We start from the raw sequence: 21,169 nt of genomic DNA on the forward strand, positions 1-21,169 counted from the left end.
CACAGGTGAGACAAATGCTGTGTCTTTTCCTACCATTTCAAAATTACCACAGGCAGCTAAAATAACAAGATAATATCCCCTCTTGCTGCTCTAGTTCCCCAAACCAACACAAGTTCTCCTTGAACCTTGCCAGATGAGTTTGACCAAGTCACATAAACAAAGTGAAAGACAATCCCCAAAGAGACTGTATATTGTGCAGCTTAAACAGAAGCAGCATTTCAACACTGCTATTTAACATTAAACACTAACATCTATCCTTGTTAGAAATCGGTATTCTTGCTAATAAAAAAGAAAAAACAACATTCCTTTATAGAAGTGAAATGCACATGTTGATCTTTGACTATATTTATAGAAGGCCATTTACTTTCAGTGACCCCACACAAAAAATTCAATCCCACCAACAATGCACTTACCAACACTACCATCATCTCAATACTCTGATGTTAAATCTACTCCCCGCTAGGGAAAAACCAAAGTGGTGGACAAAGGAGGGCAGTGACAGGCTGGACAACGCCAAAACCTGTCTCTAGGCTGTGCTCACACAATGCTTTGTCTCATGCCAGTGAGGTAGCTGATCGTTCTATTGCCATGTGCATCAACACACAACCCCTCTAACACATGGTATGTGGAGAGCAGGGTGAGGTCAGCCATCACCTGAACCACAGGCAGCAAAGACCTGCTGTCCCATGCCTTATGCTGGAGAGAAGAGAGGAAGGGCGCAGTCTTCAGGGATTCACCCCAACCCTTCCCATCACTAGAAGGCCAGGGCCTTTGGTGGGGTTCACTCCTACACAGGCATCCCTGCATGTTCAGCACTGTGCTTCATCCACTGGGGCACTGGGGAGCCTGGCAAGGGTTGAAGGAGGGAGACAGACAGGGGTGGGAAAGCTTGAAAATTAAAGTGTTAAAATATACAAAATGTAACACACTGGAAAAAGTTTAAAAGTTGCAGGACAAGAAAGGAAAAGAAAGAAATATATGAGGCGAGGAGAAAGGGCTAGAAGATGGTGGGAGAAGACTCCAGCTTGGGACAAGGGGCAGGTCTAGTCTACACAGCACTACTCCCTCTGGTAGCCACTCAGTTCCACCTCATCCTTGCGGCGGCGCTGTGCGAAGAGGGAGCTGAAGGGGTAGAGCTTGGCTTTGGCCTGGAAGCGCTGCCCGGCAATGTCGATCTCGTACTCTCCCTGGTTGATGAAGTCAGTTGTCACCACCAGCTCCTCTCCCGTCTGCTCGTCGTAGTGGTGCACGAAGCCGAGGCAGACGTGGCGCTCCAGGGTGTAGCTGTAGGCACTGCTGGTGGTCTTGCCCACGTAGCGGCCGTTGCGGAAAATAGGCTCCCCCCACCAGGGCCAGAGGTCCATATCCGTGTCATGGTCCTCGAGAATGAACATGGTAAAGCGCTTGTACACCCCGTTCTGCTTCTGTTCCAGCAGCACTTCCTGGCCAAGAAACTCCATTCCCTGTGGGGAAAAGGGAGCATCAGCTGATGTGAGGGACACGAAGTGTGGCAGCTGCTGAGCTGCAGCAGAACAGGTTGCCAACAAGAGCAATTTACGCTTGGAACTTATGCCCCACCAAAATGGGCTGCCTCCATACACAAGAAGCCCAGCTCAGATAGCTTTTCTGTCATGTTTGTTGCTCCAGATGTTAAAACGCATTTTTCTTGTTCCAGAAGTCTACCCTTCTTTATAAACCAGAGGGAAACTGTAACTAATATGAAATTTATATCCTTAGTCACTACATTCTTTTCTTTATCAATAAAAGCATTTGTTTTGGCTCATGCAAAGATGAAAGAAGGAAAACAAGACAGTGATAGCAACAGCACCTACTACCACAAAAGTGTGATATAACTCTACACTGTTCTACAAACTCCCCTGTTTTATTAAAAATAGTGAACACCTGTTATTGGTGCCTAGTCTCATATTTAACATCATTAAATGACATTGGGTGCACAGGCTGTCTTTTGCTTCATCAGATTGGGAAAAAAGTTTAGAGGAAACAAGAATTCTGAGCATCTGTAAGGTACAGAGCACCACTGCCACATTGGGCACTGCACACATAAGCAGCATCAGGCACAGGTCACTGGGAATGCTGCCCAGGAAGGAAGAAAACAGCATTTTTGTATTTCTAGCAGCCTTCTGAAGTACAAGAATATATGTTACAGCTACTGCACACAGCTCCATAAAAACACATCCATGTGCTTGGCTGGCAGCCTTTCAGTTCAGTTCTGCTCTCCCACCAAACCCCATGCAGAAGGTGGTGTACCTTATCCAGCTTGACCTGGAACTCGCGTCCACACTCCATAGGAGTAGTAAAAGCATCCAGATCCTGGCCCCAGAACGCAAAGAACTTCTCAATGCGCAGGCTGCGGAGCGCGTAGTAACCGGCATTCCGAATGCCGTACTTCTGCCCCATGTTCATCACCTCGTTGTACACGTGAAGGGCGTACTGCAACGGAAGGGTGAAACACACACTGGCACCAGGAGAGAGCAGCAGCATCTGGCACCACCAGGAATGTCACTGTCCCCTGCCACTGAAGCACGAGGGCTCTGCTCCACTGGAATACAATATTAAGCAGAAAAACTTGCCCTGGTGCCTGCAGGCAGCTCTCCTGTGGTGCAAATCAGACATCTCATCACCTGGAGTCAACTTGGAAAGTGCTTCCAATTTATGCATGCAAGCAACTGCTTTAATTAGCTCAGGCTGCAGTGCACTCTTACCTCTATGGGGATATAAAGCACGAAGCCAGGTTCTCCTGTGTGAGTGATACTCATGACACGGATGCCATTAGCATAGCCCACGCTCATCTCCTGCAGAATCAGAGGGGGTGAAATCATCCAAACTGGAACACAGCACAGAGATCCAGAAGGAGCACAATGCATAACACATCCCCACTGCCCAGCCCTCTCTCCCCTTTGCCACCTGCACATACTTGCAACAAATTTAAATTTCCAAATTCAAATAGCGATGTCACATTATCCAAACTTGTTAGTCATTTCTTGACACTTGGCAATAAGCCCTGGAACTAGGTCAGGACACAGGTTGTATTCGAGATACAAGACAGAAGTTGAATAGCAACTATCTGCTCAGCCTTTTAACAGGTTGATAGGAGACAATGATGTCAGAGTCCTCGCTCCCAGCTGCCCCTCTGACAGCTTCATAATTGATTATATGAAACATGTCAAGATATCAAATGGTGACAAGTCTACAGTGAGAGGAATACTGAAAACAAATGCATATTCACCTATATATTTAGCAAACACAACCCAAAGACAAGTGAGCCTAGAGAGTTCTTCACCAACCTAGCTCAGTAACTGCAGTAAACCTTTCTGTAAATCTTAATTCTCCTCCAATTATCCAAAATATTTTTCCTGTCCTTCCACCCATGCTTTGAAAAACCTAGCAGAGTGAGAACAGAAGCACAGTCACTCACTTTGCAAAAGAGAGAGGGGAAGTGTTCTGCAGTCATCGGGGCATAAGACAACTCTGACAAGACATCCACAGCACGGGGGCCAATCAGATTGAGAGCTAAAGAGGGGAACAAAACAGCATTACGATGAGACTGCAGAAGTCTTGCCTAGTCTAACATGCTGTTCCAATTCTGAAGTCTTATTGAACCAATAGGTGTGTTTACATTTAAGAACAGAGGAGAAAGTCATTAAACTCTCTCCTGACAGCCCACAGTAAAAGAATGCTTTCTTCTAGTTCATGGTCTGCCAGAAAAGAGTCTCTGAACTGCTGTTTTCATCTAAATGTTTGGAGAGGAGACTAAATCGCAACTCCAGGCATTTTGCGCAATTAACTGGCATGCAGCAGGAGACACCATTTGTGATTTTGAGCTGAGACCTCTGAGGAGGTCTGTTTTTAGTGATTTCTTACCTGTGTACTTCCAGGTCACATCCTCTAGGACCAGGTTGCTGTCATCAGGCAGGCGGTTCTTCAGCCAGGCCCAGCAATGAACTTGTTGGTCAGTAGGGGAAATCATGAAGAAGCTGGAACAGACAAATCAAACCCAAGAAACAATGAAAGAACAACCACGAAGTGAATCAGCTCATTCTTCATTCATCAACTGCTCATGCCATTCAGCAGTTTCCAAGCTAACAGAAGACCAAAACAAGCTGGTTTGTGAAAACCACAGCTCAAATCTCTGGATCAATGCCATTACATCTGTCATGAAAAGAAATCCCCCACTTCAAGTATTACCAGTGGTCTGGCGAACAGAAGTGACTAGATGTAGAACACAGGGAATTCTGCAGGAAGTTGACAGACTATCTCAAAGGTCACAACTGATTTGCAGAAGCGGCTTGCAGCTTTTCACCACCAATGATTCTCTTTACTCTGACAATCAGAGTAGAGATGGTTCACACAGCAATTTCTTGTTTCAGCAGAAGTCTTTTCACACACAATGGTGGTTATTATTAACAGTTTCCAAAAACAGAACTCCACTTGATATGGGAAAATGAGCTGCTTGTGTGTGTGTCTGATACAAAGTGTGAGTTAAAGTACATCAACATCTGCAGAAATCACTAGGCAAGAAGGGAAGCTACTGGTTTCACAGAGAGAACAATACTTTCAAGCAAAACATGAATGCAGGCAGAAGTGGAAGAGAAAGAAAAGCTGTTTCTAATTGAAAGAGAAGCAACAAAATGCTTTCACACCAATAGAGTGTGAAAACACAAACAGAAAACCATCCAGAAAAATACATCCAACACTCAGCTGGGACATGGCTATGAAGTTCTTAAAAATGAGAAAGCTTTTCATCGGATGCCAAAGAGAGCCCAAACTGGTGAGTCTAATGGTAAAATCCTGTGATCATGTCAGCTTGCAAGAGAGAGCACAAAAGAATGATAAAAGACTGCAGAACTAAGAATTAGTTCTGCAGTCTATACATATACTGCAATGAAAATTGAAATAATCAAAAAGCAGTATTTTCAATGTGCAATTCCAGTAAGGACATGGGTCAGGAGTTTGCACTTTAAATGGTGACCTAAATTAATAAACTCCAGTGACTGCTAAAAACAATTTGTATCTCAATTAAGAAATTAAACTTCTAAAGGTCTAACATTTTGAAGAAATCTATTTTCATCTGTAATCCTGGAAAAAGGCTTATTTTCCCCAATGTTTTTAAGTTCAGAAGCTCCCTTTCACTTGAGTTACTGAATTAGGAATACTAGTGGAGAAGTGAGACTTTTTAGTTCAGGGTGGTGATGAAAGTTTATGGTTTTCATGAAGAAGCCCTTAAAGGCTCAAACACCAAAAGGGTGATGGCTAAAGATGCTGTCTGCACACCCACCTGCGCTTGCTGAGCCGGGCTATGCTGCAGTCATTCTCATACCCTCCTTTCTCATTAAGCATTCCTGTATGCACAACATGCCCAACTGGCACATCCAGGTCATTTGAGAAGAGATACTGCAGATTCTCCAGGGCCTGGTCTCCGGTGGACTACATGAATCAAAAGGAAGAGAAAGTCAGACAAGCTGCCTGAACAAAACAAATCCACTGGGGCAGCTTAAGATCGTATCAACATCCTGGCCTAAATTATCTCAATTTGGGATCATTGTGACACTGACATCCCGAGCATAACAGGATACAACAGTGCCATAGTGTCAGAGGCAAAATTCTATGTATAGACTAAGCTGATATTTCTATAAACTGGGCCCTTAACAGACAAAACCCAACCTGTGCTAAATACTGTGGTACAACCTGAATTTAGGCATACAGTGTGACTTCCTCTATCTATCCTCAATAGGACACAGAGTTTTTTGCAAAAACAGGCAATAATAAACTAAAGGTCACCTCTATCAGGTGGTCCCTTCCTAGGTACTTACACTTATTTCAAACTTGGTAAAAGATGACATGTCAATAACACAAACTGCTTCCTTACAGCACTTGACTTCAGAACCCACAATATCAAACCAGTCTGGTTTGTAAAAGGTTTTGCTGTGATCCAAATCCAGCAGATCTAACACAAAGAAAAATCGAAGGAAAGATTAATAGACTGGATGAATTAAGACCTTACAGAGACCAATTGGGAAGCACTAGGCAGAGGAAAACACGATCTCACCACTCCCAGGTGGGACAAAATACTTGACTCTCTCAAATCCATGCTTCTCCATCCACCTGGCTCCCTGTGCATCCAGGCGGTCGTACAGCGGTGAAGTGCGCAGCTGCCTGCCAGTCTGGAAGTCCCAGCGGGGAACTTTCAGATCATACATGAGGGCTGCAATGGTCATAAAGATCCTTTATTAGGCAAAGTGATTACCTTTATCTAAACTTTTCTTCCAGATAATCAGTACTTATTAATATCTGAACCATTAATAAAACTCCCTCAAAACAGTTCCAACCTTCGTCTTCCTGCCTTTGGAAATCCACAAATCCGTTTTGATCCATTTATAGCTCTTCAAAATCAGAGTAACAATATTTGCACAGAACACTTATATTTATAGATACTTAGGGTCTCATGACAATTCTGCAAGATAACAAAAACTCTATTTTTCATGAAGTCATGCTGACTAGCATTAATTATGCAGGATTCTTCCCTGGCAGTGCACTATATCAGATATTTTGACAATGCTAATGCTGGGGTAGAGAGAACATAGCTACAGGGACCATCTCATTTGCCTTCTTAAATACTGGCAATTCAGCCTTTTGTAATCATTGAAGCTTTTCCAAATGGCTTCTCTATCTGTTCAGCTAGAATAGAATAATTTTATTTAGAAAACAAGTTACCCTAATAAACATTAAGCATCCACTTTAGTTATCAGTGCAGAGTAATAACTTAAGGATGCTTGAATACTACTTTATAAATATTAAGATTCTACCTAGGTCAGAAACTGCTTAAAATGGAAGATAAGCCAACTAACTCTTACTGAACACTTCCATAATTTCTAACTCGTAGCTAACAATTTAATGAATTTATTGGCAATATCTCAAATTGGTACTCCTGAAAGAGAGGGTATTGAGAAGACTAGATAAGAAAGGGAATGTAACACTTGAAAAAGGGAATGCATTGTTCACTCTGTAAAAACTAGAGGGATACTGTAGCTATCAGAACTGAGGTTTATACTGGAAAGCAACTGCAGAATAATGACCAGAGTATAAAGTGATTTTTTTTCTGGGAAGAAGGTCAAAGCAGCATAAGATTTTTATTCCCCAAATATAGCAGGGCTAAGAGGTTTACCCAGCTTCTCTGCTTTCACCCGAACATATGTTTTTAGTTTAGACTTGATATTCAAGTAATTGTTCCTGTTATGCAACTTGTGGAGCACTTCACACTTCTATTTCGAACTTGAAAAGAAGTCATCCGCAATATTCAGACAATATGACAGATATTCAAACAACAGGAGGAAACAAAGCATGGCTTTAGACAAGAGAAATGGCATCTCTAATCTCTTCTGCAAGGTATTTATCACAAACTTTGACAGGGGAAAGCAGTATGTCTACGAAGACTTCCTGAATTATGCAAGATAACTGGGTCACCCAGCCATAAATTGGAAGTGAAGGTATTTCTACGCTGTAATGATGTGCAAAGAATAACAATCTTTGAGACAGTGTAACATTCCCAGTTAAGACCTTGGCATTGCTTTTTTAGGCTGGAGTCCTACAGAGATACATACAAATTTCCCTATATCAGAGGGAAAGCAAAGAAATAGGAGAGAGCAAGGTACCAACAGCTTTTTTTTTAGAAAAGTTAATAAGAATGCTGGTACCAAAAAAACCCTCATCCTTTCCTTTCTCTTGGGAAGAGGCTGCACTGCCAGGAAGAAGGTCAGGAAGAAGGAAAATGTTTCTCAGAGTGATAGCAGAGGAGAGACAGTGTAGCAAAGGGCAAAACATTGGACAGCCTGGCCAGAGCTAAATGCAGAGACCTCACTTACGCATGACTTCCATCACACGGTGACGGAGGAAAGTGCGACTGCTCTGAAGGGTTCCAAAACGTTTCAGATCCAAGGGCCAGACATTTTCTGATGGATACCCATTTACTATCCACTCTGCCAGGTACCTGATGGAAGAAATAAAGACATAAAGACTGAGATATCAGCCAATGTGTCAAGGGAAAAAGTGTAGCTTTGAGGTCAGAAGGAAAGCAGTTTGAACTTGAGAATTTCTTACAATAGTGAGAGAAGACATGCAACATGGTATTCTAAACACAGAATCTGGAGAGTTTCCCTTTATAAAATGCATCCCCCAGATTTCCAAATTACTAATTGCCCATGGGGATGAAACATACAGGGCAGCAGGAAGTTCAGGACATGTGCTAAATGAAGCCAGAGCCTGGACAGGTAACCTGGCTGACACTGTGTCAAATGCTTGTGTTCTGATACAAAAGGAGGTGCAAATACATTTCACACAGAGTTTAATGCTTCTGCTTTCTCATTTCTCATTGCCTGGTGTAGGCTCAGCCCCAAACTACCAGTGACAGCATTCATTTAGCATGAGGTGCCAGCCAAGTTATGTTTAGCCACACTTCCAGCAGCGAAGGAGGAAGGCATTCTCCAGAGCTAATGGACACAGGCAACTCAGAATTGAGCAGAGCAGAAGGTTCTGTTCACAGCCAGTAGACAACAAAACAAAGGTGTTTGGAACTGGTCATGAAAAGTTACATTTGCAAGCTAAGGTGTTTATTTTGGGGCTGTAGCAACAAATGAACAAACAGTGCTTTTACCTTCAGAAATGACTTTGATTCTTAAGAGAACCTCACTGAAAAGATTCTCTATTTCATGTGACAACAAAAAAATAATTATGAGTTGTTTCTCTGGTGAGTTAAATTATTAGACAATAGATATAAACTAGTGAAGACAAATGCAAATACTGACACCAGCATGAAAAACAAGCAGTCTTTTAAGAAGGCTGTGTGGCAGAAGGAATGCTCAGTCACCAAAATTAAATGGCAGTCAGAGGGAGAAATGATCGTTCAGCAACTTTGCTGCTGAGACCACACTTAAATGCCTGTCTAAGAATCTGCATTAACACAGGATCTGGATTTTACTGGGAAATTATTACACCCCTAGCTTACTGCAGGGGACAGTCTGAAACTACTGTCAGCACTGGCATCACATATATGGTGTTTCATCAGCAACATATTCACACTGCTTTCACAGGAATCTACTGCTGTATCAACTTGACTGATCTAAAGACTTCAATCAAATGATAAAGGGGATCATGAAGCACAGGAGATGAGGGAATATATACTTTGCTAAGTTTTTATCTCTTAGTGGTAGTTTAAAAAAATCATACCAGTTATAGAATCACAGAGTATCCTGAGTTGGAACAGATGCACAAGGATCACTGAGTCCAGCTCCTGGCCCTGGACAGGATAACCCCAAGAATCACACCAGGTGCCTGAGACCATTGTTCAAACACTTCAATTGTGGCAGGCTTGAAGCTGTGACCAACTCCCTGTTCCAGTATCCAACCACTCTCTGGGTGAAGAACCTTTTCCTAATATGCAACCTAAACCTTCTCTGACATAGCTTTAATGAAGCTTACTTGATCCCCAGCTGCTTAGTGAGATGTGATGCCAGAAGAGAGATGTGCAGGACAGGAGGAGAATCCAACACAAGTTTTAAAGACACTGGAGAAGATAGTTAGAAAACAGCAACTGCTCCTCTCCTTCACTTGAGTCAGAAATGAAAGAGGAGTCTTTGTCAGAGGAGATGACAAATACCAACCAGAACATTCTACACAGGAGGATCATCTGAGCAGTCTCTTGGTTAAAGCCTTACTTACACACACAACAGTGATAGACCACTTACTTGCCTGCTCCCCCACCATAGGAGATGCCAGCTGAGTTCATGCCAGCCAGAACGAAGTAGCCTCGTGCAGTGGGTGACTCTCCCATGATGCATCGCATGTCTGGGGTGAAGGACTCTGGGCAATTCACCAACTGCATGATCTGCAGAGCCTCCAAACCCGGCATCCTGCGCAGGAGGGCACTCAGAAGTGGCCCTAGGACCCAAGACAATAAAGAGAAAAATAGTCTCAACACATTTCAGCTGCTTCAGATGGAAACTGCTTCTGTGTTTTGATAGTCACAGGAGAAATGGTTTACTTGCTGGAATTACACTACTCAAAATGGATCACACAGCATACAATAAAAGCAGCCATATTGATCCAGACCAAGAGCCCAGTATTATTTTCAACAGTGCAAGAGCATTGTTCAGTTTTGTTTGGGAAATAGGAACAGACATCAAATAGATACATAGTGAGGAGTATGAACAGGCAAATATATAGGATGCTTGTCACATGCACTCTACCAGCCTCCACCTATCATCAGCTCAGAGGATTTCCTAAAAATTTGGTATATTTTTCTGCATTTAGAACCCATAAATTGGTCTCTCTCTTAAGTACTAGACCAGTCTTTCCCAGCCTTGTGAAAAAATTCAACAGACACAGACAAGGAGTCCCATGTGTTAAAATCTGCTGTATGAGAAATCACCGCCTTTTGTTTTAAAGCTCACACTCAATTTCTTTTTATGCCTCTGAGCATTAGAAGAAACAGAGGTCAGGAATCCCCCTTCCAGCCTATCTCATTCCAGATTCTTAGACCTCTGTTTATTTCCCTTTTGCCATGTCCTTTCCCCAGTCTACTCAGTCACTCCATTCCTGGAAACTATTCCAAACTTTGATAAGTCTCTTGCTGCTCTTCCACCAGACCTTCTCCAGTCCTATGATACCCTCTGGAAACAGGGAGCCTAGGACAAGAACTAGCATCTGGCAAAAGAAGGATTTAGTGTTCCATAATGAACTGTGTGTTCTGCTCCTTTCCCAGTAATTTCTAACTTGTCTTTTGCTTTGACCCTGCTGCACTGATGTCTTCACTGAACTAACAGAACCCCCCAAGGTCTGTTCAAAGCCCATCATGTCACACGGTGAAAAAGAAGACCATCCCCACACACACCCATGCATTTGCGTCACTTCACATTTATCCTCATTGAATTTCCTCGCTGCTTCATTGCCCAGTCATGCTGGAAAAGTCCTTTGGCAACTCTTCACAGTTTGACATTTGAGAGCATTAATAAATGGGTAGAATATCTACTTGGCTTTTGTTGCCCTAAAGTTGCCTCTGCTTAGTACTCCAGATAAAAGCCCTCAAGATTCATCCCTAAGAACACTTTATGCACAAGCAGTAAAATAATCAGATTTCACATTACCTAAGAAGCTACAAACAGAACTGACTCGTTCTTTCTCTTCCCTCTCTCAAGCACTAGAATTCCAGAATGAGAGCCTGGTGTTACAGGCTATTTTTCTATTGATGAAAAGAGAGATCAGTGCTAGATTTGTTCTCGTACCCAGTCCAATTTAAGCAACTCCACAGACTATTTTAAAATCAAAAGGTGTTCCAATGACAAAGATCAAAGCAGTAATACAAGAGCTCAAACCCCAGGAACTGTGGCCCTAGAAAAGGATCAAATACTGCCTGAGTTAGCTCTGACTCTGCTCAACTGTTCAGCACATTCGAACGGATAAAAGGGCAAAGCTGGAACATAGCATGCAGCTGCTTCAGAAGCTTGGGCAATCTGGGGGGGGCAGCAAGCAGTGCCTTTTCATTTTATCCAAATGAAAACCGAAAATGAAGTGGGTGCAGAGCTTGAGCAACTCATTACTGAAGCTAATATCTTCAAGCACGTCTTTAGGCATCTAGGGATCTAAAAACCTTTAGCATATGCCAACACAAAACAGCACCCCATCCTGGCTTCACCCCCTGGAGTTTAAACTTTTATAGTATCAGTATGGTGTCTCTCCGAAATAGAAGTAAAATTATTCAATTTAACTTGAAGCACAGCTGGAAGAACATATTATGACTGCAGAAAGAAATCCCTGAAATTCCATCCATGCCAAGGGTCACAGAGGCATGTGTATTCACAAGGGATGCAGAGAAGTCTGATAGAAGGGAAAGCTGGATTCCTGAATATAAGGCAAATTTGAAGATGAGAGGGCACATACCAACTTACCAGGTATCAAAGAGGCAGGAGTGGTTGGGGAAGAAAGGGACTCACAGACCATGCTATTCTCTTTCCTAGAGAAAGAGCCCTCCATATAAAAATACATGCAGAATATAAAGTCAGAATCAAATAAAATGAGAAGAGAAAGACAGAAGAGTTGGAATATAATACACTACTGTCAATGGTGGGACAAAGTCTCGGAAGCCACAACACCGACTTCTGTCCACAAAGCAACTGCCACTGATAGAAATGCACTTGTCAGTCCCTGATGAAGAGAGCTGCAGAAACAAAATACCACAGCTATGTGGCAGGTCAACAGTGTTGATCTACTGTGTCACAAGAGGAGCAGCATGTGGCACTGACAGTCAACAACTGAAATGGAAGAACAGTGCTGGGAAGCTGATGTAGTACCTTGCTGCTCTAGAGGAAGGTAATACATGCTGAAGATTAGAGGGTGTTTTTAAACATTACACAGATATCACAGAATCATAGAATCCTGGAATGGTTTAGGTTGGAAGGGACTTAAAAGCTCATCTCATTCCAACCCCAGCATGGCAGGGACACCTTCCACTAGGTTGCTCCAAGTCCCATCCAACCTGACCTTAAACACTGAGCAACTTGGGCCACTGCCTCATCACTCTCACAGGGAAGAATTCTTATTAATTCTAATTCTGCCCTCCTTGTTCTAGCACTCCCTGTCAGAAGTCCCTCTCCAGCTCTCCTGTAGGCTCCCTTCAGGTACTGCAGCCCTTGGTAAAGGGTTTTTCAGAAAATGGAAGAAATGAGTGAATTTGAGAGAACATTCATCTTTCCCACAGATCAATGACAGCTGGCACTGCTGTGAACTCTGCCTTCTGCTGAAGGCACGTGTTTTACTGCTGTGGGAACATTTATCCCCTAACATACCAAAATGATCCCAGTCTTCTTGAAGGTTCTGGATCTCCAGCTGGTTCCGTCCCTCTGTGAAGAGAGGTTTGGGGTTTTTCTCAAAGCCTCCTGAGAGGATGCCACCCTGCCAGTTGCGTATGTAGATCCTGCCATCGGGGTCCACAATAGCTGCAGAGGGAAGAGAAGATGTGAGAAGGGATTTGAGAGAAGGGATATCTGTCTCAGGCTGTTGCCCCACAAACACCAATGACGGAGGGCTAGTGACACGCCAGGCCAAGCCAGCAGTCTCCCAGCATGAGAAGGGACAGTCTCAGTTCCCCAGCCCCACGCTGTCACACCATTCTGATTCTCATGTGACACCCTGGTGAGCCAGTTTAGATTAAACCATTAGCTCCCACCACGGCCATGCATGACATTAACTTCTGGACAGCACAGTAAACTGAATTAAACCTGGGGAGCCCCAAGCCAGCAGGACAGTGTTCCCAGGAGTGAGAGGACACAAGAGGGATTCAGAATCCTTGTGGCACTGAGAAGCTATTATATTGCCTTAGTTCCACTGAAATGGCACCCAAGACCAGATCTTCCACCAAGACATGTCCTGCCCTGCCCCTCTTTCTCTTCCTATTCTAAGAACAGCTAAATTGTAACAGATCCAGTTTACTGCAGCTACCAGCACAAAGAAGATGGGCAGCACTGGGGTGAGGACAAGCAGTCAGGACTGGATTGCTCTTTACACTGGTAGTGTGCCAACTTGAAGTATTTATGCTACTCCACCTGACATGCTCCACAGCAATTTTTGCCATGGTCAGAAAAGTGGAGAATACATATATGTGAATATATACATACATACATCTATCTATATATATCTACACACAGAGGCTTTAATTTGTCAAATAAAAGTGAAGCACTTGGACTCCATCCAGAGATCTCAATTCCCTGGACAGTGTATACATTACTCACTAGAAGCAGAAAATCTTGGTAACAACTGAGAATAAATAAGTAAAGCTTTCTACTTCTCAACCACAGTTTTCAAACACAAAGGCCTTTTTTTAAGAGATCCAAAAGCCAGAACATGGGGGAGGAGCAATTACCTCAAGTGTTTGGTTGCCCCTACAGCTCATAGACATGTAAATGCCATTGTAAAGCCTTAGCTTCAGTTGGAGGAAAGGAATAGATGGGCCATTTGGGGCCAGCAGCCTGCAAGGAAAACATAGTGCCAAGGCTAGCACACTCTCCAGCCCAGAAATGCAACAATCCAAGACTCAGACACAACTACTACTCGAGCTAGAGTCAAGGTCATTCTCCTGCTAAGCTGATGAAATTTCAAAGTAATTTTCTTTCCCCAAGAGTAAAGAAAGATATTCTTTCTACCACTGAAAAAGGATATTCAAAGCAATTCAGAGAGAAGGACTTCACAATCCCAAATGAGCTGAGGACCGATAGCCCGAGGTTGGCCTTTTGGTCACAAAATACAGGTCACCTTGGAAAGGCAGGTATAATTCACCAAGAAAAGTGAGAAGAGCTGAAGAATCCTTACTTGGTAAGCTGCTCGACAGAGGCTCCTGCAAAGGATGTGTCAGGAGGTAGAAGTGTTCGCAGGCATGGACTGGGATATGGACTGGTTCCTCCCCAGAGTGGCCCAACTCATAGGCCCACTGAAATCAAAAAAGTGCAGGTCAGAATGGAAAAGAAAAAAAAACAGCTTCAGGAAAAAAACAGGACATAAGGACCTCTCTGATTTTGCTTTCATAAAAGACCAAGATTTGGTTCAGACCGCGGGACATTAAACAGACACGACTTTTTTCTTTTTTCTTAGAATTTGAACTGTTTCGGATAAAGACTAGAAAAGTGGGGCCCCAACTCAAAACTAAGAAGTACCAGTTTACAAAATAAAAGCAAAATAAGATCCGTAGACCAAAATCAGTATTAGGTTCAGTACCCAGAAGCAGAATAGTCAGCATTTAGATGCCTGAACTAACACCTTTTAATAACGAGGGGGACAGCTGCTAGCTGAGAAACTGCAATTGTCAGGTGTACTTTCTAGCAGAGAAAACATGACACTAAGGAGTAAAAGCAAACAAATTTTTCAGGAGGGAAGTGAGAGAGAAGGTCTCCCTAACAGCCAAAGCACTGTCAGAAGGGCGAACCTCCCAGCAGAGAGAGACCATGGACAGAGCTGTACCAACAAGCTGCAGGTACTGCTCAGCAGGTTAACACCCAGCCTTTGGTGCACTGCAAATGGCAAGCACTGCTTTTCCTCCTTCACTCCTCCTTATCCTGCTGGGATAAGCTGATGAGTAACATAATTTGATCTACTCCAGCAAACCAAGCCAAAGCACAAGCCATTAAAAAACCCAAAAAGAAAACAAAACAAAAAAAAAGAACCAGAGGGAAGTGCATGTATTCTTAACCAAGAGAAACAGGAAAAAAATTTGAATAATTCAACCTGGCCAGCACAGTTGACGAAGTACTCGCATTGAATCCGCCCTCGGTCAGTCTCAACTCCAGTCACTCGGCCCTTCTGGATTGTGACATGACTGACAGTCGTCCGCTCGTGAATCTGGACACCTGGAGTGGATCACAAAGTCACTATGCCACCAGCCTTCTTTCTAATGTGTCAGACTGCTGGCTTTAAACCCTTATGCTCAACCAAAATGCTTATTTTCTCTTGGAGACAAAATTTCTATTCTTGACCTGGTAATTTTTAAGCAAAACCCTGTTATTTGTAAAACATCATGTACAATTTGTACAGGCTGTACAAATTGTACAGGCTGAGACTGTGAAGAGCTACAGTTTTTCTTCCCATGTGACAATCTGGGTGATAAATAGACCCCAAGTATCAACAACATTAAAAAAAAAAAGGAAAAAAAAAGTCTCAGCTATGGACTTCTTTCTATTACAATTCCTTTATGCAACAAATTTGTAGTTTCAGATGGCATGACTGGTTCTCTTAATTTTGTGGGGAAAAAAATCAATAAGCAGTATGCAATCAAGCTGGACTAAAAGAAACTGAGAGCTATCTTCCTAAGCAGCTTCTTCCGATCTGATGGACTTTCATCCTTAATGACCTTTATTTCCTGTTATCTTATTTAACGTTTCCCTCTACTTTTAAACCACACACTGGTCAAACAGTGTTTATTAATAGAGTTCCAAACCTATTTCCAAAGCATATGTGCTCAATTAAATACTCCACAAGGCTCAGCCACTCTTTCATTTGTAGGTAATTAACTATTTTGATGTGTAATTATGAGTCAATTCTAGGAAGGAAAGAGTGTGTGCTTTTTCAGAGAAATATGTAACCACTACGGACAACAAACAGGTGTAAATATGTAACCACTACAAACATCAAACAGGTGCTTGAACTATCCCAGGAAACCTGTAAACATTCAGCACATTAAAAAAAATGTTTAAAACGTTATTTAAGAAAAATGTTATTTAAAAAAAATCAGCCTGCTTTTTCAGAAATAAACAGGTTTAAAGAATCTGAACTTCAAAGAAATAACAGAATTTTGGTCTTCAGTGCTCAGTTAGAATATCAAAAGAGATGCAGAACATAGCTATCATGCAGGAGAGCACTCTATAGATAAAAAAAGCTCCTACCATTCCGTGAGGCAGCAGTTGCCAGAGCCAGACTCACATTGGCAGACGACACGAGTGCATCTTCTGGCACATACATGGCCCCCACAAGGTCATGGATGTTGATCATTGGGTGGAGCTGTAACACTTTCTTTGGGCTGATAATTTCACATGGTATTCCCATTACACTGCCACAAGAATACAAGAAACACAATGTCATTTGTCTTGCAGGAGAGCTGGTGCACACAGAAGCTGAGTTGTATTTCCTGCTCATACGTACTTCAGCGATGAAGCAATGCGCTTCAGAGAGATCAGTCGGTCCTGAGTCTGAGCCAGGGAAATAGAGCCTGTCTTCATGTACCCTATGACAATGACCAAAGTCAAGTCAGATTTGGACAGCATCTTGAATTCCTTTCCATCTCAGACTCACTGCTTTAATATAATTGCAGACTTCTTGCTTCCACTACTCAGGAGCCTGGAAATCCCACATCCTCAAATAACTTTAAACACTTATGAGCTAGTATTTAAAAAGTGCATGAGAGAACTTTTTTAAAAAAACAATTTAATTTTTGCGTCTCTTTCTACTTCATATACTCCTGTTTATAAAAAAAACACCTGAATTTCACACATGGTAGCTATTAAAAGAGAAAGAAGTTAAAAGTGATCTAATGACTACTCAAAAGAATAAAACTTCAACAACTAAAAGCAGATATTATATCACTCCAACACCTGCACTAAATTAGTCTTTATCTTAATTGCAGGCATAGTTATGAACCTCTATTGAGGTATTCATTTGTCTGACATACATGACAAGTTCTTATCAGAAGAAAACTCTTAGTGATCAAGTTCTTCCTATCAGGTACATGCCCATACATTTTGGAGGGAGAATTTAAACATAATCTTTTTTGTTATTTCCAGGTCTAGACTGCAGTAAGAGACACAGTTTTGCCTATGCTTCAGTGCTCCTGTTAACCACATTTTCATTTTGAGAGTGAATCAGTGCACAGAACAGGCCAACTTGCTCCAGTCACTGCAATATATTTTCCATGTCCTCGTGAAATCTCCCTTGTCTGCCCAAGTTACAGACAACATGCAAACTGCCACAATTTGCAGGTAGTCTGCCTTCAGTTTGCCCATCTGATATTCTTCCCCCCATTCTGATTACACTTGTGACATCACTTTGCATCTGATCAGGTCCATATGTATGGCTTTTGAACAGGACTTTCAAGCCTTAAGATGCTGTAAAATCAAAGTCAGTGTGGTTTTGTTGCTCATTTACACATATTTCAGTGTCAATACTTCAGTTTTCCAAAGATTACTCCATGACGACACTTTCAGTACCTGTTTGCACTCCTGTCTCCTGTTCCAGCTGCTGGTAGAGCTTGTTTGAATAATGTGCCATCTTCAGCTCTATGGACATGGGCCTGGCTGTGCTCACAATGCCAGCACAGAAGCGAGTGGTGCCAGCAGCCAACCTGCAGGAGAAGGTGCAGAGAAGGGCCTCATACAGCTGCCAGGTACACACTCCACACCAGGCTGCTCCAGCAGCTCCACTGGCAGCACAAACCACAGCAACTTGTCCCACAAACACATCAGAACAACACTAACTTGGATGATGCAGGACTGACATAACCTCTAGAATAATATTCCTTTCACTCACTTTTGAAAACACATGGCATTCCAAGACAATTTCTCTTTAACAAAATTACCTTGGTTTTGAGTTTTGCATCTTTGAAGATTACAGTATGGGCAATCCCTCTCACCCTGTAACAACTGCCATAGACAGACACATGTTTCTTATCCCTTCTAAAACTGTCCCTAAACCATTGAGCTATTTGGTGAAGAGCTGCTCTAGAGACAGAAACCTACACAACTCCATGCAGCATGGACAGGGGAAGACAAGGCAATTAGATTTAAGCATCTCCCTTGCAGCCTGCTTCCACAACAATTCCAAGTTACCTTTGCTGCTGCTGAAGCCATCCTGCGTTTCTCCATTTGACACAACTGCTTTCAGCCCAGCATGTCTATATTCTCTCAGTAATTCAACCTAAGATTCAATTGGGTAAGGAGTATTTGCTACATCCCTACTCAACGACAACCCAAAGAGAAGAAGCACAGTCTTGCCATGCTGTGCTCCTCATAAGACATTTCTGCTACTGCAATATTCCTCCTTCTCCTTGAGCATGCACAGACTGAGCCTACACAGCATCTTAATTCACTGCAGATCTTTAATGGGCTGTTCAAACCCTGTTCCAAGCTAGCAAAAATTATATTCCCTTGCAAACACAGCCCAGCACCCCACTTTGCTCAGAATGACCACACTCACAAGGTCTCAGATAAGAACACCCAATTTCTTTTCTTTGCAGCTAGAAAGAACCTGCTGCCTCCCAGCCACACAAACTCCAGGAACCACAGCTAATTATTCCTGAAGGCAGTATCAGGTGGGAAGCTCTAAAGTAGATGATAAATATACAGTCCAGCACTTATTTAGGGCATTAGAAGCTGCTACAATAAACACCTCTTCAAACCTTAAAGTCTCAGTGGTGTCTCATGCCCAGGATCCCCAAAATGCTTAATTAAACACCACAAACGACCCTCAGAAATGGACATCTAAAACAACAGGGGAAATGTGGGGATGCACAGCTTTCAACAGGAACTATGTGCTCTGCTACAGAGAGCTGACCAAACTCACTGACGGCACTTCTGCTCAGCCAAACCATAACAGCCTTGGCCATTTTATAGAGGCACTAAATCCTCCAACAAAGTGGATAATCTGAGCATTTAACCAGCTTACAGGGCGATGTTTTAGTGATCCCTGCTTATAACCTCTTGCAATCTCTGGAGCTTTGCTGGCTGTGTAATGCTTTAGACACACACAGCATCCTGCTCTGAGAGGTCAACAGGGGCTGCAGGAGTAACGTGGATTTTTAGTTCTTTTAAAATGGTCCATCGTCTTTGCCAGCTGCGTTGTTTTACATGGTCACCTGTGACTACAGCAGAGCAGCTAGATATCTCCCAAAGGAACTGTGCATGGAAAACCCAGATCAGAGTAGAGCTCTCCTGATGGGAACTGCAGCACAAGCAGAACACTCACTGGAGCCCAGTACTGATCACACCCCACTGTGTCACCCCCATGATGCTCAGGGCACTGTGGGGAGGCAGAAGACCCTGGAGTGCAGGAGTGAAGTAGAAGAAAAAAAAGGTGGTGTTTTAATGCTTGTTTTTTGTTTCTCACCACGTGAATCTATTGTAACTGTCATTAAATAAAATCATTATTTTACATTAATTCTCCCTAGGATAAATCTGTTTTGCCTATGGCAGTACAATCTTCAAATCTTTATCCTGGTCCACAAGTTCTCTCAGCCTAATTTCTCTCTGTCTTGCATGGCTGCGTGGCAGTCTGGCCATGAGCTATGGCTACCCCACCACAATCACACAAGGGATACTCTTCACCCTGCAGAGCAGCCCTGTGCTTGGGAAAGGGCAGTAAGTGTATTAATGTTCTGTGTAACCTTATTTCCCCCAGGGAAAAGGTGAAGAGATAGAAATAACACATTACAGCAGATATTGTTCTGCACAGAAGTCTTGCTTTGTTGGGTTTTTAACCAGAAATCCTTACCTGCCCTGCTCAAGTAAGACTATATCCTTAAAGCCCATCTTGGAAAGGTGATAGGCCACAGAGGTACCCATGATTCCACCACCACAGATGACAACCTGTGCCTGCGCTGGCAGGGAAACCGGGTGAGGCTCTGCTGTGGTGGAGGTACTTCGCTGGGAGCTGGTCATCTTCCTCCATTTCGGGTGAGCTGCCCGCCACTGGATATCGGACAGCAATCGGAGAAACATCCCGGCTGCTCTTTGTCACTTTTCCTAAAGCACCACCTAGATGCGTTCAGACGTTACCTCAGTACCACTCCTTCTAGGAAGGAAAAGATGAGACTCACATTACCCCTTATCTTATTACACACAAGGCTGGCAGCGGGAAACATCACGTGGTGTGCCGGGTATAAGTGGACATGAGAAAGCTGATGAGCAAACAAAACCAGAGGGCAGTTACTCCTGAAACAACAACCTTGCCGTTAAGATTTAAACTTAGATCATGAAATAGGAACACAGCATTACACCTTCGGTTTTGACACAGTGCAATTTGACAATGAACAAAAAACCACACGAAAGGTGGAAAAGCTCTCACACCGTGACAAAGAGAGCTGAAACGGCCACCGGGCACAGATCATGCTCTGGAATGTTTCCGAAAGCCAGAAGTAATTAGGGCACAAATAAGCTTGATTATTAACGCTGCCAGACCTTTACCTGAAGAAGGAAACGAAGTCTGTGGTCAGAGTAACTGGCACAGAGCACTGGAGAGGCCCCTCCGGGAACAGCTTTACCCCAAGCTTTACCCCAGGGCCTTGCTGCGACAGCTCCCCCAGCAGCAGCACCGGAGGTTCCCCCACCCGCAGACTCCGATCCGTGCCCGGAGCCTGAGGGACGGGGCTGTCAGGGCGCCCCGGGCCGGGGGGCCCCCGCTTCGGCCTGCTCGCCCCCGCCGGCGCCCCCGACCCCGCGCTGCGGGCGGCCGGGAGGGCAGTGAGGGCGCGGAGCGGTGCCGGCGGCGGGCGCGCCGGGGTCGCGGAGCGGGGCCGGGCTCGGCGGGGCCGCGCCGGCTCACCTGGGGCAGAGGGAGGCCGGCCTGACCTTCCGCGCTTTACGGCCGCGGCCGCCGCGCGACAGCCGCCCCTGCGCGTGCGTCACCCGCC

At 43.7% G+C, this 21,169-nt stretch overlaps 1 protein-coding gene across 5 annotated transcripts; it reads right to left on the reverse strand.

Annotated features, from left to right (window-relative positions):
- Nucleotides 1–280: 280 nt before the first annotated feature.
- On the reverse strand, nt 281–21,143 carry PDPR (pyruvate dehydrogenase phosphatase regulatory subunit). Of its 5 annotated transcripts, none has more exons than XM_084215397.1 (18): nt 21,082–21,143; nt 20,032–20,331; nt 17,754–17,887; nt 16,693–16,774; nt 16,437–16,600; nt 15,283–15,404; nt 14,374–14,491; nt 12,855–13,004; nt 9,759–9,951; nt 7,881–8,005; nt 6,068–6,223; nt 5,832–5,965; nt 5,297–5,445; nt 3,883–3,995; nt 3,437–3,531; nt 2,724–2,813; nt 2,269–2,451; nt 281–1,463 (listed from the first exon to the last, which is right to left on the reverse strand). In XM_084215397.1, exons 2-18 carry the CDS (start codon nt 20,256–20,258, stop codon nt 1,059–1,061), a joined length of 2,640 nt encoding a protein of 879 aa, XP_084071523.1. In that variant the 5' UTR covers nt 20,259–20,331; nt 21,082–21,143; the 3' UTR covers nt 281–1,058. The 5 variants fall into 5 exon arrangements, with proteins under 5 accessions (XP_084071523.1, XP_084071524.1, XP_084071525.1 ...); XM_084215398.1 differs by having other exon boundaries at nt 20,032–20,328; nt 21,082–21,101; XM_084215399.1 differs by lacking the exon at nt 21,082–21,143 and adding an exon at nt 20,724–21,060 and having other exon boundaries at nt 20,032–20,294.
- Between the last annotated feature and the right edge of the window lie 26 nt (nt 21,144–21,169).

This window comes from Fringilla coelebs, assembly GCF_963513975.1.
Source record: "Fringilla coelebs genome assembly, chromosome: 14".
Taxonomy (NCBI): Eukaryota; Metazoa; Chordata; class Aves; order Passeriformes; family Fringillidae; genus Fringilla; species Fringilla coelebs.

What these genes read in the sequence shown, in the direction of transcription:
- PDPR (XM_084215397.1), bottom strand. Translation starts at nt 20,258, where the DNA reads ATGTTTCTCCGATTGCTGTCCGATATCCAGTGGCGGGCAGCTCACCCG. An exon ending in TCGTCAACTGTGCTGGCCAG is followed by an intron (nt 14,492 to 15,282) that starts GTTGAATTATTC and finishes TTTTGATTTCAG; the next exon opens with TGGGCCTATGAGTTGGGCCA. An exon ending in GCCCGGCTCAGCAAGCGCAG is followed by an intron (nt 3,996 to 5,296) that starts GTGGGTGTGCAG and finishes TGTCTGTTCCAG; the next exon opens with CTTCTTCATGATTTCCCCTA.